We start from the raw sequence: 14,015 nt of genomic DNA, 5'->3' as shown, positions 1-14,015 counted from the left end.
CCCCCACCACTCTAGTACATAACTCAACTCTCTTCCCGACCCCCACCACTCTAGTACATAACTCAACTCTCTTCCCGACCCCCACCACTCTAGTACATAACTCAACTCTCTTCCCGACCCCCACCACTCTAGTGCATAAGTCAACTCTCTCCCTGACCCCCACCAGTCTGGAATATAACTTAAGTCTCTCCCCGAAAACTACCAGTCTAGTCAATAACTCAACCCTCTTCCCGACCCCCAACAGTTTAGAACATAACCCAATTCTCTACCTTGACCCCCACCAGTCTAGTATATAACTCAACTCTCTCCCCGACCCCCACCAGTCTAGTTCATGTATAAACTCTCTCCCAAATTCCCACCAGTCTAGTACATAACTCAACTCTCTCCCCGACCCCCACCAGTCTAGTACATAACTCAATTCTCTCCCTGACTCCCACCAGTCTAGTACATAACTCAACTCTCTCCCCGACCCACACCAGTTTAGTTCATAACTCATGTTTCTCCCTGACCCCCATTACTCTAGTACATAGCACAACTCTCTCCCCGACACAAACATGTCTAGTATATATTTCAACTCTCTCCCCGATCCCCACCAGTCAGGTATATAACTCAACTCAATCCCTGTGGCCCACCAGTCTAGTACAAAGTTCAGCTCTCTCCCTGACCCCCACCAGTCTAGTACATAACTCAACTCTCTCGCCGACCACCACCAGTCTAGTCAATAACTAAATTCTCCTCTCTGACCCCCAGAAGTCTAGTACATAACTCTCTCCCCGACACCAACCAATCTAGTCAATAACTAAATTCTCATCCTTACCCCACCAGTCTAGTACATAACTCAACTCTCTCCCCGACCCCCACCAGTCTAGTATATAACTCAACTCTCTCCCCGACCCCCACCAGTCTAGTACATAACTCAACTCTCTCCCCGACCCCCACCAGTCAAGTACATAACTCAACTCTCTCCCTGACCCCCACCAGTCTAGTACATAACTCAACTCTCTCCCCGACCCCCACCAGTCTAGTACATAACTTGTTAGCTGATGAAACAATATACAACCTAATCTTGTTACCATGTGATGCACATTCAGATGTCATAAATCAGCACTGCAGAGCTCTCCCTGTCCTCTGCCGTGTCTTGATTGTATTACTGTTGATGATGTGTGGAAATGTGCATGTACACCCTGGCCCATCTACTGTTGCTAGCGCCAATTCTGACTTGTGCTCTGATATCTGCTTCACTGATTTCTGCTCTCGTAAAACCCTGTTTTTCTCCATGTTAACACTCAAAGCTTATTACCGGAAATGGATCAATTGAAAATGTGGTTTCACAGCTCCAATCCAGATGTGTTGGTCATTAATTAGACATGGTTAAGGAAGAGTATTTTGAATACTGATGTTAACCTTTCTGGTTATAAATTTTTTTCGTCAAGACAAATCTTCCAAAGTTGGTGGAGTGGCAATCTTTATCAAGGATCACCTTCAGTGCTCGGTTGTCTCTACCAAGTCTGTCCCCAAACAAATTGATTTGCTGGTTTTAAACATGACACTTTCAAATAGCTCTTTGTTGACTGTTGCTGGGTGCTATCGTAGTCCATCAGCACCGGCCTGTACCCTACCATACATAAAGGGAACATTTTGACATTTGCCGTATGGTTAGAGAGAAACACCACAGTGCAAATGTACGGTCCTTTACTAGACGTCCGCGAACGTTTGTAAAATTCACGGATGGCGGCGGGCTGTGCACGAGGGCCAGATCTTTCAGGAAGGCATCGAACAAAGTCTCTCGGACATTCGGTTTCCGTTTAATAAAATGTTCAAATGTTGGTCATTTTTCCACTGTCTCGGTAATACTCACCAGAGGACGAATGGAATCATATTGCAAATGTACAAAACATCACCAATCACGATGTGGCCTTTTCTCGTAAACGGAAAATATTTCGAAGACGAAACTTGGTGAGCATAGGTTTGGCATAATGGGCAGTTGGCCCCGAACAAGATGGTGTCAAGGCCTCAACGCTTTTTGAGTTATGGCCATTTTTCTGGGATTAAAGGTCAAAAACGAAAATAGATCGCTAATTTGACCGCGTCACGTCAAAGTACATAAGCCTACGCTGTCAGGAAAAAAAGAACCAGCAATTTATTTATCGTAAATTAAGAGAAATTGTACATTGTACAATTCATGTTGTTCACAAAAATTAGTTTTTTTTTCAAAAAAGTTACAGATCCAGTTGCAGCGTGTTCAGACAATTTTTTTTTAAGTGGGTTTCAAAGTTCTGCGAGAATTCTGTGATTGTCTGTGATTTTCTGAAATAACACACACTCATTTAACCCTCTGTAAATAAGTCAGTTTTCAAAACTTCATATGTGTGATTAGGCAACCCTCATGAACTGTAAATCAGTCATTTCTCCAAACAGATCTCAAAGAAAAGCTCTCTCACATACACACACACACACACACACACACACACACACACACACACACACACACACACACACACACACACACACACACACACACACACACACACACACACACACACACACACACACACACACACACAGCAAGGATGGAGTGACAAAGTGCGGTGCTTAAAGACACACAGAGCCTGCAATGACATTACCATTATCTCTAGGCTGTGCCGAGTTCAACGACATGCCCCGCTTGACCGTAGCTCGCTCGGTCTGAGCTCAGCGACAGTGACAAGAGAAGGCCCAAAATGAAGCCTGGACCTAAATTTCAAGGCTTTTGCTTTTGGGAGACAGAGAGAGAACCGTTAAGGTTAGAAGAACAATTTGACCCCAGGAATGTTCCTGAGGTCCTCCCGATCTGTGCAAGCATAACCTTGACCGTGTGGCATTAACCCTTAACAGTGAAAACAGTTTTTTTTTTATCTCACAGTTTACAATGACATCTCTCCCCATAAGAATATATTGCCTGCTCTTCTAAATTCAACCTGAAGCCTATGTGGGTTTTGAATGCTTTATAAACCTGTCTTCAATGACAATCCATCAGGCCACTATGAGGTCTACCTGTGTTGATTCTAAGCTTCCTGGAGCAACCGGAAGTGGTTAAAATCACCCTAAAGTGATTTGAAATAGTGCATTCAACCCTGTGTAAATCAGTCAGTTCTTAACGTAAATAATTCAAACTCAGGATTCTGTAAAAGCCTACCATAATGAGGATATGTTTTTACTTTTAGCTTCCTGTGCCAACCGGAAGTGCCATAATTGGGGTCAAAGGGGCTGTTTCGAAGGGTTAAAAAAGTCAGATCTTTCCAAAACTTCATATGTGTGATTAGGCAACCCTCATGAACTGTAAATCAGTCATTAATCCCATCAGATTTCCAAGAAAAACTCACACACCCACACAGCAAGGATGGAGTGACACACTGTGGGGCTTAGAGACAGACAGTGCCTGCAATAGTTATTTTGTTCAAACTATTAAAGAACCATTAGACCTAGAGCTCTGAAACTTTAGAAACCTGTTATAGAGCTCAGGTCAATAGTGCACTGTGACTTATGTGGCTCTAGAACGTTCTCAGACCGATAGACAGTCTCGTACCTTTGCAATAACGTCAATTCATTTGGACCATTACGAAAATGATGACATTTAGAAAAGTCCCAGAGTCGCAAGACTAGGTGCATTGAAACCGGCTCGGTCCATAGAGACGGACCCCAACGTTTCTGTCCGATAGCTCATTCAAGGACCCCGTAGCAAGGCATGGAAAAAAGTGGATTTTCAGCACCAATTAAGGTCTTGCTTGGGCACCGAATAACCTATCGAGCCGAAACTCGGGATTCGGGGTCACCTCACATAGGTCTACACATAATGTCAGAACTGGACCCGCAGCTAGAACGTAACTGTGTGTTTTATGTTTTTATTATGTTTTAAACTGAAGGCGCTGTGAATTATGGGCCTGCTCTGAAATATGTGATAGTTGGCTTCTAAATGAGTTGGAAAAAGTGGGTTAGGTGTCTGATGGTATCAGTTTGGTGTCTGAAAATATCTAATTGACTGATGGACACTGACTTGCTAGTTGACTTTGTACATTTGCAATATGTTTAAACAGTGATGTACCATCACCAAAATGACATTCTGAAATCAACACCAATGAGCGATGGAGAGGAACCAGAATCACTGCACGGCCATCCCGAGATCATCGGCCCAGTCAATTTTGCATTCCTGCAGTTTTTTTGAGCATGTCAAATTTGTGATGGGAAATGCCCATTGAAACATATTGCAAATGCACAGTACATTTGCAATATGATTCAACAGTGAAAAAACATCACCAAATGTACATGATGAAATCAACACAACGAGCGATGGAGAGGAACCACTATCACTGCCCGGCAATCCCGAGTTCATCAGGTCAATGCACTGTCTGTCTCTAAGCCTCCAACCGGAGATGTCCATTTGCAATATGTTTCAATGGGCAGTTTCTATCACTTTTGCATTTCTGCAGTATTTTTGAGCATGTCAAATTTGTGATGGCAACTGCCCATTGAAACATATTGCAAATAGACAGCCATGCATCTGGTGATTACAATGCCTTTAGGGGAGCAAGGGGTCAATGGTTGGGTAGGGAGCACCCCCCACCCGTGCCCATCCAATAGGGGGCGCCCCTTGTCATTTTGGATGTTTAAAAAAATATATATACATATATTTTCGACTTTTGACTTCCTATGAAATCATATTGCAAATGGACAAAACATATGCCTTATGGACAAGTAAAAAAAAAATTGATAACAACATTTGACAAAAGTATGTTCATACAGTTCTTATACATGTGTAATTGACAAAAAAAATCAAAAGAATTTCAAAAAACGGTCCAGAAAGCACTTTTTTAAAGGGGTGATACATTTTTTCAAATTTTCAACTTTTGACTTCCTATGAAAACATATTGCAAATAGACAAAACATATGCCTTATGGACAAGTATTATTAAACAAACATTTAAACATTTTTAAAATTATGATAATAAAATTTGACAAAAGTATGTTCATACAGTTCTTATACATGTGTAATTGACATAAAAATCGAAATAATTTATTTTGTAATGCAACCGCTGTGTCAGATTTCAAAAAAACTTTACGGAAAAAGCATACCATGCAATAATCTGAGGTCGGAGCTCAGAGCCCAAACCAGCCAAAAGAAATATCTGCAGAAATAGCATTATAAATATTCACTTACCTTTGATAAACTTCATCAGAATGCACTCCCAGGAATCCCAGTTCCACAATAAATGTTTGTTTAGTTCGATAAAGTCCATAATTTATGTCCAAATAGCTTCTTTTGTTCGGGCGTTTGGTAAACAAATCAAAACCAGCGGAAAGGTTGGCCGAAAATTCAAAAAAGTTATATTACTGGTCGTAGAAACATATCAAACTATGTATAGAATCAATCTTTAGGATGTTTTTATCATAAATGTTCAATAATGTTCCAACCGGAGAATTCCATTGTCTGTAGAAAAGCAATGGAACGAGAGCTACCTCTCATGTGAATGCGTATGACTGAGCTCGAGGCTGCTGGCAGACCTCTGACTCATTCCCTTCTCATTCAGCCCCCCTTCATAGTAGAAGCATCAAACAACGTTCTAAAGACGGTTGACATCTAGTGGAAGCCCTAGGAAGTGCAACATAACCAATATCCCACTGTATATTCAATAGGGGCTCAGTTTAAAAACTACAAACCTCAGATTTCCCACTACCTGTTTGGATTTTTTCTCAGGTTTTTGCCTGCCGTATGAGTTCTGTTATACTCACAGACATCATTCAAACAGTTTTAGAAACTTCAGAGTGTTTTATATTCAATACTAATAATAATATGCATATATTAGCATCTGGGACTGAGTAGGAGGCAGTTTACTCTGGGCACGCTTTTCATCCAAAAGTGAAAATGCTGACACCTAGCCCAAACAGGCCATTCTACTGCCAATGTTTGTCTATGGAGATTGCATCTGTCAGGAAGGGGTGTGGCTGAAATAGAATCCACTAATTTGAAGGGGTGTCCACATACAATCAATCACTAATCAATCACATTTATTTATTTACTTCATACATCAGGTGATGTCACAAGGTGTTGTACAGAAACCTAAAACCCAAGATGTTCAAATGTTCATAGATGACCAGCAGGGTCAAATAATAATAACCACAGTGGTTGTAGAGGGTGCAACAGGTCAACACCTCAGGAGTAAATGTCAGTTGGCTTTTCATAGCCGATCATTCAGAGTATCTCTACCGCTCCTGCTGTCTCTAGAGAGTTGAAAACAGCAGGTCTGGGATAGGAAGCACGTCCGGTGAACAGGTCAGGGTTCCAGAGCCGCAGGCAGAACAGTTGAAACTGGAGCAGCAGCACAGCCAGGTGCGGACAGCATTTGAAGGGGTGTCCACATACTTTTGTATATATAGTGTATGTACACATGGGTTTGTTGCACCATCCCAACGATAAGCCTGTCTTCCCATCACATCATGAAAGGTCATGTTGATGTTCATTTAACCTCTGTCTCTCTCTTCCTCTGACTCCTCCCTTTCTCCTCTGTCTCTCTCTTCCTCTGACTCCTCCCTTTCTCCTTTGTTTCTCTCTGTCTCTCTGTCTCTCTCTCTCTTTCTCCTTTGTTTCTCTCTGTCTCTCTCTCTCTTTCTCCTCAGATCTCCAGGCTCAAAGCGTCAGTCCACCAGGTAGGTAGAGTATAAATCTACAGTGATTATAGCAGTTCAATATTAGTCAACTTTATTATCCCACATGGAGAAATTCATGTGTCCATACAAACCATTCTAAAACCCAATAACAAGTAGTGTTTTACGGAACTACTAATACTTGTCAACCACAAATCATTACTGCTGTTAGAATAACAGAATCACTGTCATCATCTGTCCTCAACACTGTGTTTTCCTCTCTGCTGTTTACAGCTGAATACTCAGTCAGACTGGTGAATGGAACCACTTCCTGTTCTGGGACAGTGGAAGTCTTCTGCAGAGGAGAGTGGTTGGGTCTATGTACTGGGTGGTGGAGCATGAGAGAGACTAAGGTTGTGTGTAGAGAGCTGGACTGTGGGAATCCTGTAGCTGAATCTAGAGGACCTCTATTTGAAGAGGGAAAAAGAGGAATCAGACTATTTAGCAGATGTGATGGAAATGAGTCTTCTATTAGACAGTGTGACAACATAGGAGGACCTGGTGACTGTGATGGTAGATATTATCATCATGTGATCTGTTCAGGTAAGAGACTGGTCATATTGAGAGATTTATTTGTACATTATACAATACTAACATGTATCGTATGTTTCTTATTTCATTTAAAGAGAGGGAGAGATGTCAGATGTATTTAAACATTATATTTGTGTTTGTCATATTGGTTTATGGGAGATGTTCATGGGCAGATCATTGTAGTTCAGATGGTACTGAAGTGAAGCTGCCTGATGGATGTCCAGCTGTTTATTTTCTATAAAGTGAAGTGAACTTATTCCTGTCTCCTGCCTGCATTATTCCCAACCCGATCCTGAGTGACTAAGAACCCATTTCTACCTCTTACAGTATCAAACATAGCAAACTACAATCTTTTATCCAACATATGTGTTTAGTCCTTGACAGTGTCATCAACAAAACTGACTGAATGTTCAACCAACTCTTTTTCTCCAGAGTCTGTGTGGCTTGTGGATGGAGCTGGTCTCTGCTCTGGGAGAGTGGAGGTGAAGTCCAATCAGTCCTGGGCCTCAGTGTGTGAAGCTGACTTTGACCGGCAGGATGCAGAGGTAGTCTGTGGGGAGCTTGGCTGTGGGGCTCCTGCAGCTCTACAGGGGGGGCTATATGGAGAAGGTGAGGGTCAGACCTGGGATAAAGAGTTCCAGTGTAAAGGCAATGAGTCCCTTCTCCTGGACTGTGACACCTCAGACAGAAAAAACAACACCTGCCTACCTGATAATGCTGTTGGACTCACCTGCTCAGGTAAGAAACAGTTTGTCACTCAATCAACATTGTTTCTCACCTGGAGTAAAGAATATGAGAGACAATATACAGTTGGGAAAACAAGTATTTGATACACTGCCGATTTTGCAGGTTTTCCTACTTACAAAGCATGTAGAGGTCTGTCATTTTTATCATAGGTACACTTCAACTGTGAGAGACGGAATCTAAAACAAAAATCCAGAAAATCACATTGTATGATTTTTAAGTAATTCATTTGCATTTTATTGCATGACATAAGTATTTGATACATCAGAAAAGCAGAACCTTTGTTTGCAATTACAGAGATCATACGTTTCCTGTAGTTCCTGACCAGGTTTGCACACACTGCAGCAGGGATTTTGGCCCACTCCTCCATACAGACCTTCTCCAGATCCTTCTGGTTTCGAGGCTGTCGCTGGGCAATACAGACTTTCAGCTCCCTCCAAAGGTTTTCTTTTGGGTTCAGGTCTGGAGACTGGCTTGGCCACTCCAGGACCTTGAGATACTTCTTACGGAGCAACTCCTTAGTTGCCCTGGCTGTGTGTTTTGGGTCGTTGTCATGCAGGAAAACCCAGCCACGACCCATCTTCAATGCTCTTACTGAGGGAAGGAGGTTGTTGGCCAAGATCTCGCGATACATGGCCCCATCCATCCTCCCCTCAATACGGTGTAGTCGTCCTGTCCCCTTTGCAGAAAAGCATCCCCAAAGAATGATGTTTCCACCTCCATGCTTCACGGTTGGGGTGGTGTTCTTGCCATGGGACTCATCCTTCTTCTTCCTCCAAACATGGCAAGTGGAGTTTAGACCAAAAAGCTCTATTTTTGTCTCATCAGACCACATGATCTTCTCCCATTCCTCCTCTGGATCATCCAGATGGTTATTGGCAAACTTCAGTTGGGCCTGGACATGCGCTGGCTTGAGCAGCGGGACCTTGCGTGCGCTGCAGGATTTTAATCCATGACGGCGTAATGTGTTACTAATGGTTTTCTTTGAGACTGTGGTCCCAGCTCTCTTCAGGTCATTGAACAGGTCCTGCCGTGTAGTTCTGGGCTGATCCCTCACCTTCCTCATGATCATTGATGCCCCACGAGGTGAGATCTTGCATGGATCCCCAGACCGAGGGTGATTGACGTCACCTTGAACTTCTTTCATTTTCTAATAATTGCGCCAACAGTTGTTGCCTTCTCACCAAGCTGCTTGCCTATTGTCCTGTAGCCCATCCAAGCCTTGTGCAGGTCTACAATTTTATCTCTGATGTCCTTACACAGCTCTCTGGTCTTGGCCATTGTGGAGAGGTTGGAGTCTGTTTGATTGAGTGTGTGGACAGGTGTCTTTTATACAGGTAATGAGTTCAAACAGGTGCAGTTCATATAGGTAATGAGTGGAGAACAGGAGGGCTTCTTAAAGAAAAACTAACAGGTCTGTGAGAGCCGGAATTCTTACTGGTTGGTAGGTGATCAAATACTTATGTCATGCAGTAAAATGCAAATTAATTACTTAAAAATCATACAATGTGATTTTCTGGATTTTTGTTTTAGATTCCGTCTCTCACAGTTGAAGTGCACCTATGATAAAAATTACAGACCTCTAAATGCTTTGTAAGTAGGAAAACCTGCAAAATCGGCAGTGTATCAAATACTTGTTCTCCCCACTGTAGGTGTGTTTTAGTGAGAAAATAGTAAGATTACTGTCTCTCTCTTTTCTTTTCACAGAGCCTGATGATGTGAGGCTGGTGGGAGGAGGCAGTCGCTGTGCTGGTGGAGTGGAGCGGTACGACCAGGGAGAGTGGAGGACTGTGGGAGCTGAAGACAGGGACCAGGAGGATGTAGCTGCAGTAGTGTGTAGACAGCTGGGTTGTGGCTCCACTGTTTCAGTACCATCTGGAAACACCACTAGAGGGTTTGGATTCATCTGTTCCGGGTCTGAGTCTTCACTGAGGGAATGTAGGAGAATATATTTTCTCCGTCATGGACTCACAGTGATCTGCTCAGGTAATGACAAGATACACTATATGGCCAAAAGTATGTGGACTTTAGTGGATTCAGCTATTTCAGCCACACCCATTGCTGACAGGTGTAACAAATTGAGCACACAGCCATGCAATCTCCATAGACAAACATTGCCAGTAGATTGAACTTACTGAAGATCTCAGGGTCTTAATGTGGCATGTCTAGGAGCAACAACGGCTCAGCCGCGAAGTGGTAGACAACACAAGCTCACAGAACGGACAGCCGAGTGCTGAACCACGTAGAGCGTAAAAATAATCCTCTGTTGTAAAATTCACTGCTGAGTTCCACATACTTTTGTCCATTTATTTTTATTTATTTAATTTAACCAGGAAGGGCTCATTGAGATTTAAAATCTATTTTTCAAGAGCGTCCTGGCCAAGATAGGCAGCACCAAGTCATTACAAAAATTACAGACAAACAACATGAAAAACTACAAGTAATCTAGTAAAAACCATAGAATTCCCAAGAGTATAACAAAATCAAAAACAGCAAATTAAAAACATTGACAGGTCAGGGAATCAGTCTCAAGATCATTCATCAGTGATTTAAAAATACCAATCGGTAAGTTCTTCCAGTTCAAAAGTATTTTGTAAGGCGTTCCAACACTATGGCGCAGAGTACATAAAAGCCCTTTTACCAAATTCAGTTCGGACATTTGGAACAGTTAGCAGGATAAAGTCCAGCGAACGAAGAGAGTACCCACCACATTTCTGAACAATAAAAATGCCCAAATAAAAAGGTAGTAAACCCAAAATGGCTTTATAAATAAAAAAATATATAAGTGACTGAGCCTACGATGAACTAGAGAAGGCCAGTCAACCCTGGTATACAAAGTGACTGAGCCTACGATGAACTAGAGAAGGCCAGTCAACCCTGGTATACAAAGTGACTGAGCATACGATGAACTAGAGAAGGCCAGCCCTGGTATACAAAGTGACTGAGCATACGATGAACTAGAGAAGGCCAGCCAACCCTGGTATACAAAGTGACTGAGCCTACGATGAACTAGAGAAGGCCAGTCAACCCTGGTATACAAAGTGACTGAGCCTACGATGAACTAGAGAAGGCCAGTCAACCCTGGTATACAAAGTGACTGAGCCTACGATGAACTAGAGAAGGCCAGCCCTGGTATACAAAGTGACTGAGCCTACGATGAACTAGAGAAGGCCAGCCCTGGTATACAAAGTGACTGAGCCTTCGATGAACTAGAGAAGGCCAACCAACCCTGGTATACAAAGTGACTGAGTCTACGATGAACTAGAGAAGGCCAGTCAACCCTGGTATACAAAGTGACTGAGCCTACGATGAACTAGAGAAGGCCAGCCAACCCTGGTATACAAAGTGACTGAGCCTACGATGAACTAGAGAAGGCCAGTCAACCCTGGTATACAAAGTGACTGAGTCTACGATGAACTAGAGAAGGCCAGTCAACCCTGGTATACAAAGTGACTGAGCCTACGATGGACTAGAGAAGGCCAGCCAACCCTGGTATACAAAGTGACTGAGCCTACGATGAACTAGAGAAGGCCAGTCAACCCTGGTATACAAAGTGACTGAGTCTACGATGAACTAGAGAAGGCCAGTCAACCCTGGTATACAAAGTGACTGAGCCTACGATGAACTAGAGAAGGCCAGTCAACCCTGGTATACAAAGTGACTGAGCCTACGATGAACTAGAGAAGGCCAGTCAACCCTGGTATACAAAGTGACTGAGCCTACGATGAACTAGAGAAGGCCAGCCAACCCTGGTATACAAAGTGACTGAGCCTACGATGAACTAGAGAAGGCCAGTCAACCCTGGTATACAAAGTGACTGAGTCTACGATGAACTAGAGAAGGCCAGTCAACCCTGGTATACAAAGTGACTGAGCCTACGATGAACTAGAGACGGCCAGTCAACCCTGGTATACAAAGTGACTGAGCCTACGATGAACTAGAGAAGGCCAGTCAACCCTGGTATACAAAGTGACTGAGCCTACGATGAACTAGAGAAGGCCAGTCAACCCTGGTATACAAAGTGCCTGAGCCTACGATGAACTAGAGAAGGCCAACCAACCCTGGTATACAAAGTGACTGAGCCTAAGATGAACTAGAGAAGGCCAACCAACCCTGGTATACAAAGTGACTGAGCCTACGATGAACTAGAGAAGGCCAGCCCTGGTATACAAAGTGACTGAGCCTATGATGAACTAGAGAAGGCCAGCCAACCCTGGTATACAAAGTGCGCAAGGGTTTTGCAGTTGAAAAAAAATCTCAGAGTGACATGGTAAAGGGTGTCAATTGATCTCAAACACTTAGCGGAAGCATTCATATATAAAATATCCCCATAGTTTAGTATCCCCATAGTCCAGTCCATGTACTACATCTACTTCCTGGACTCACACTGATCTGCTCTAGACATATCAACATATTATAATTATATTCAACTGATTTCCTTCATTCATACAACTTCCTCTGCACATCTCATGATGACTGTTTTGCTTGTCAGTCTGCTTTACAAAATAGATCACTTAGTCAAGTAGGAATCAAATACAACTTAAATATCCCAGAATGCTTTTGTATTTGAGTGTTATCTCAGTGAACGTCTCTACTCACTACCACTGTCACATGTCATGTTATTGTCATATCTAAATGAGGAAAGTAGTTGAGGAGCTACGTTTTCTTTTTCTCTCCTCTTGTTCCAGATGTCCTGCTTAAGCCTGATATCAACATATGTTGTCTCAGTGACTGTAGGCCAACTACTCATGTTGCCCTGTGAGGGAGGGTGGCTGGCACTGTTACATGCTGATGTTATTGTCATATCTATAGGAAACTAGTTGAAGAGGTTTTTCTTCTTCTCTTTTATTGTTACAGATCTCCTGGTCCAGCCTGATATCTCCCTGACTGACTCAATGGGAGGGGTCTCCAGGGGCCACCAGGGGCCCGAGATGTTCAGGGGCTACAGCTTCACCATCACCTGCTCCACTCAGCCACAGTACCCAGGAGGCTCCTTCCTCCTCACGTTCACCGGCTCCAACAGAACCCAGACCCAGACAGCTGTCAATCACTCTGCTGCCTTCCTCTTCCCTGCTGCAGATGACTCCCACCAAGGGAACTACAGCTGTGTTTATGACAATTATGTTTTCTCTCATAACTTCTCCTTTGAGAGCGAGCTCCTCTCCCTCACCATCACAGGTAACTGAACATGAACCAGACTTATAACTTTGTCATTGACAGATTTCCCACAGATCTATGTGATGATGATCAGTCCCCTCATCAAAGGTGTTTCTGTTTGCAGCCTCTCCTCTGCCAGCCTTCATCATCAGACACGTTGTAGTGCTGCTGCTCCTACTGACAGCCATCACCACCTCCTACCTGTGCTACAAGGTAAAGACATTTACTCAGACGTTACAAGTCATTTAAACTAGAGGGAGAGGGGGATAGGGAGGGGAGGGAGAGAGAATGGAGATCCTAGAGAGTAAATGTCTGACTGTTGGTGCTGTGTCTCCCTAGCCAACCAGGAGGCAGAAGAGAGTGAACAGGGTGAGCAGCATGGATCTTGATGTCAATGCCATGGAGATGGTCTCTCTGAGCTCCAGAGCTGAAGCTGGACCGGGAGAGGAGAGAGCAGCCCAGGGGACGGAGTAGGAGTAGAATGAAGCTGACCCTACATGCTGATCTTAGGTCAGTTTTGTGTTTTAAATCGATGGTCAGCAGTGGACTGGTGTTTAAAATGTGGTGACAAACCTGAAGTGGTTCTAATTTTAATAACAAGTTCAGAATTAGTTGATCTTTCTAGAACCTTGGAAGAAATCTGAAAGGAGTGACTGCAACCACCATTATTCCTTTTGGTTTGGTTTTTACCACCAGGGTAACATGGGGTTCTGGGTAACATGGGGTTTTGGGTAACATGGGGTTTTGGGTAACATGGGGTTCTGGGTAACATGGGGTTCTGGGTAACATGGGGTTCTGGGTAACATGGGGTTCTGGGTAACATGGGGTTTTGGGTAACATGGGGTTCTGGGTAATATGGGGTTTTGGGTAACATGGGGTTCTGGGTAACATGGGGTTCTGGGTAAC

The 14,015-nt window shown here is 43.4% G+C and overlaps 1 protein-coding gene across 1 annotated transcript; it reads left to right on the top strand.

Moving 5' to 3' along the window:
• Positions 1-3,832: 3,832 nt before the first annotated feature.
• Positions 3,833-13,316, top strand: LOC129856144 (deleted in malignant brain tumors 1 protein-like). The gene is made up of 4 exons (XM_055924249.1): positions 3,833-3,860; positions 7,641-7,946; positions 9,618-9,938; positions 12,810-13,316. The coding sequence occupies exons 1-4, from the start codon at positions 3,833-3,835 to the stop codon at positions 13,136-13,138; spliced, it is 984 nt and encodes a 327-aa protein (XP_055780224.1). The 3' UTR covers positions 13,139-13,316.
• Positions 13,317-14,015: the final 699 nt, after the last annotated feature.

This window comes from Salvelinus fontinalis, chromosome 5 (assembly GCF_029448725.1).
Source record: "Salvelinus fontinalis isolate EN_2023a chromosome 5, ASM2944872v1, whole genome shotgun sequence".
In the NCBI taxonomy this organism is placed as follows: domain Eukaryota; kingdom Metazoa; phylum Chordata; class Actinopteri; order Salmoniformes; family Salmonidae; genus Salvelinus; species Salvelinus fontinalis.
Note: the sequence above shows the minus strand (reverse complement) of the source record. Positions and strands in the feature narration are given on the sequence as shown.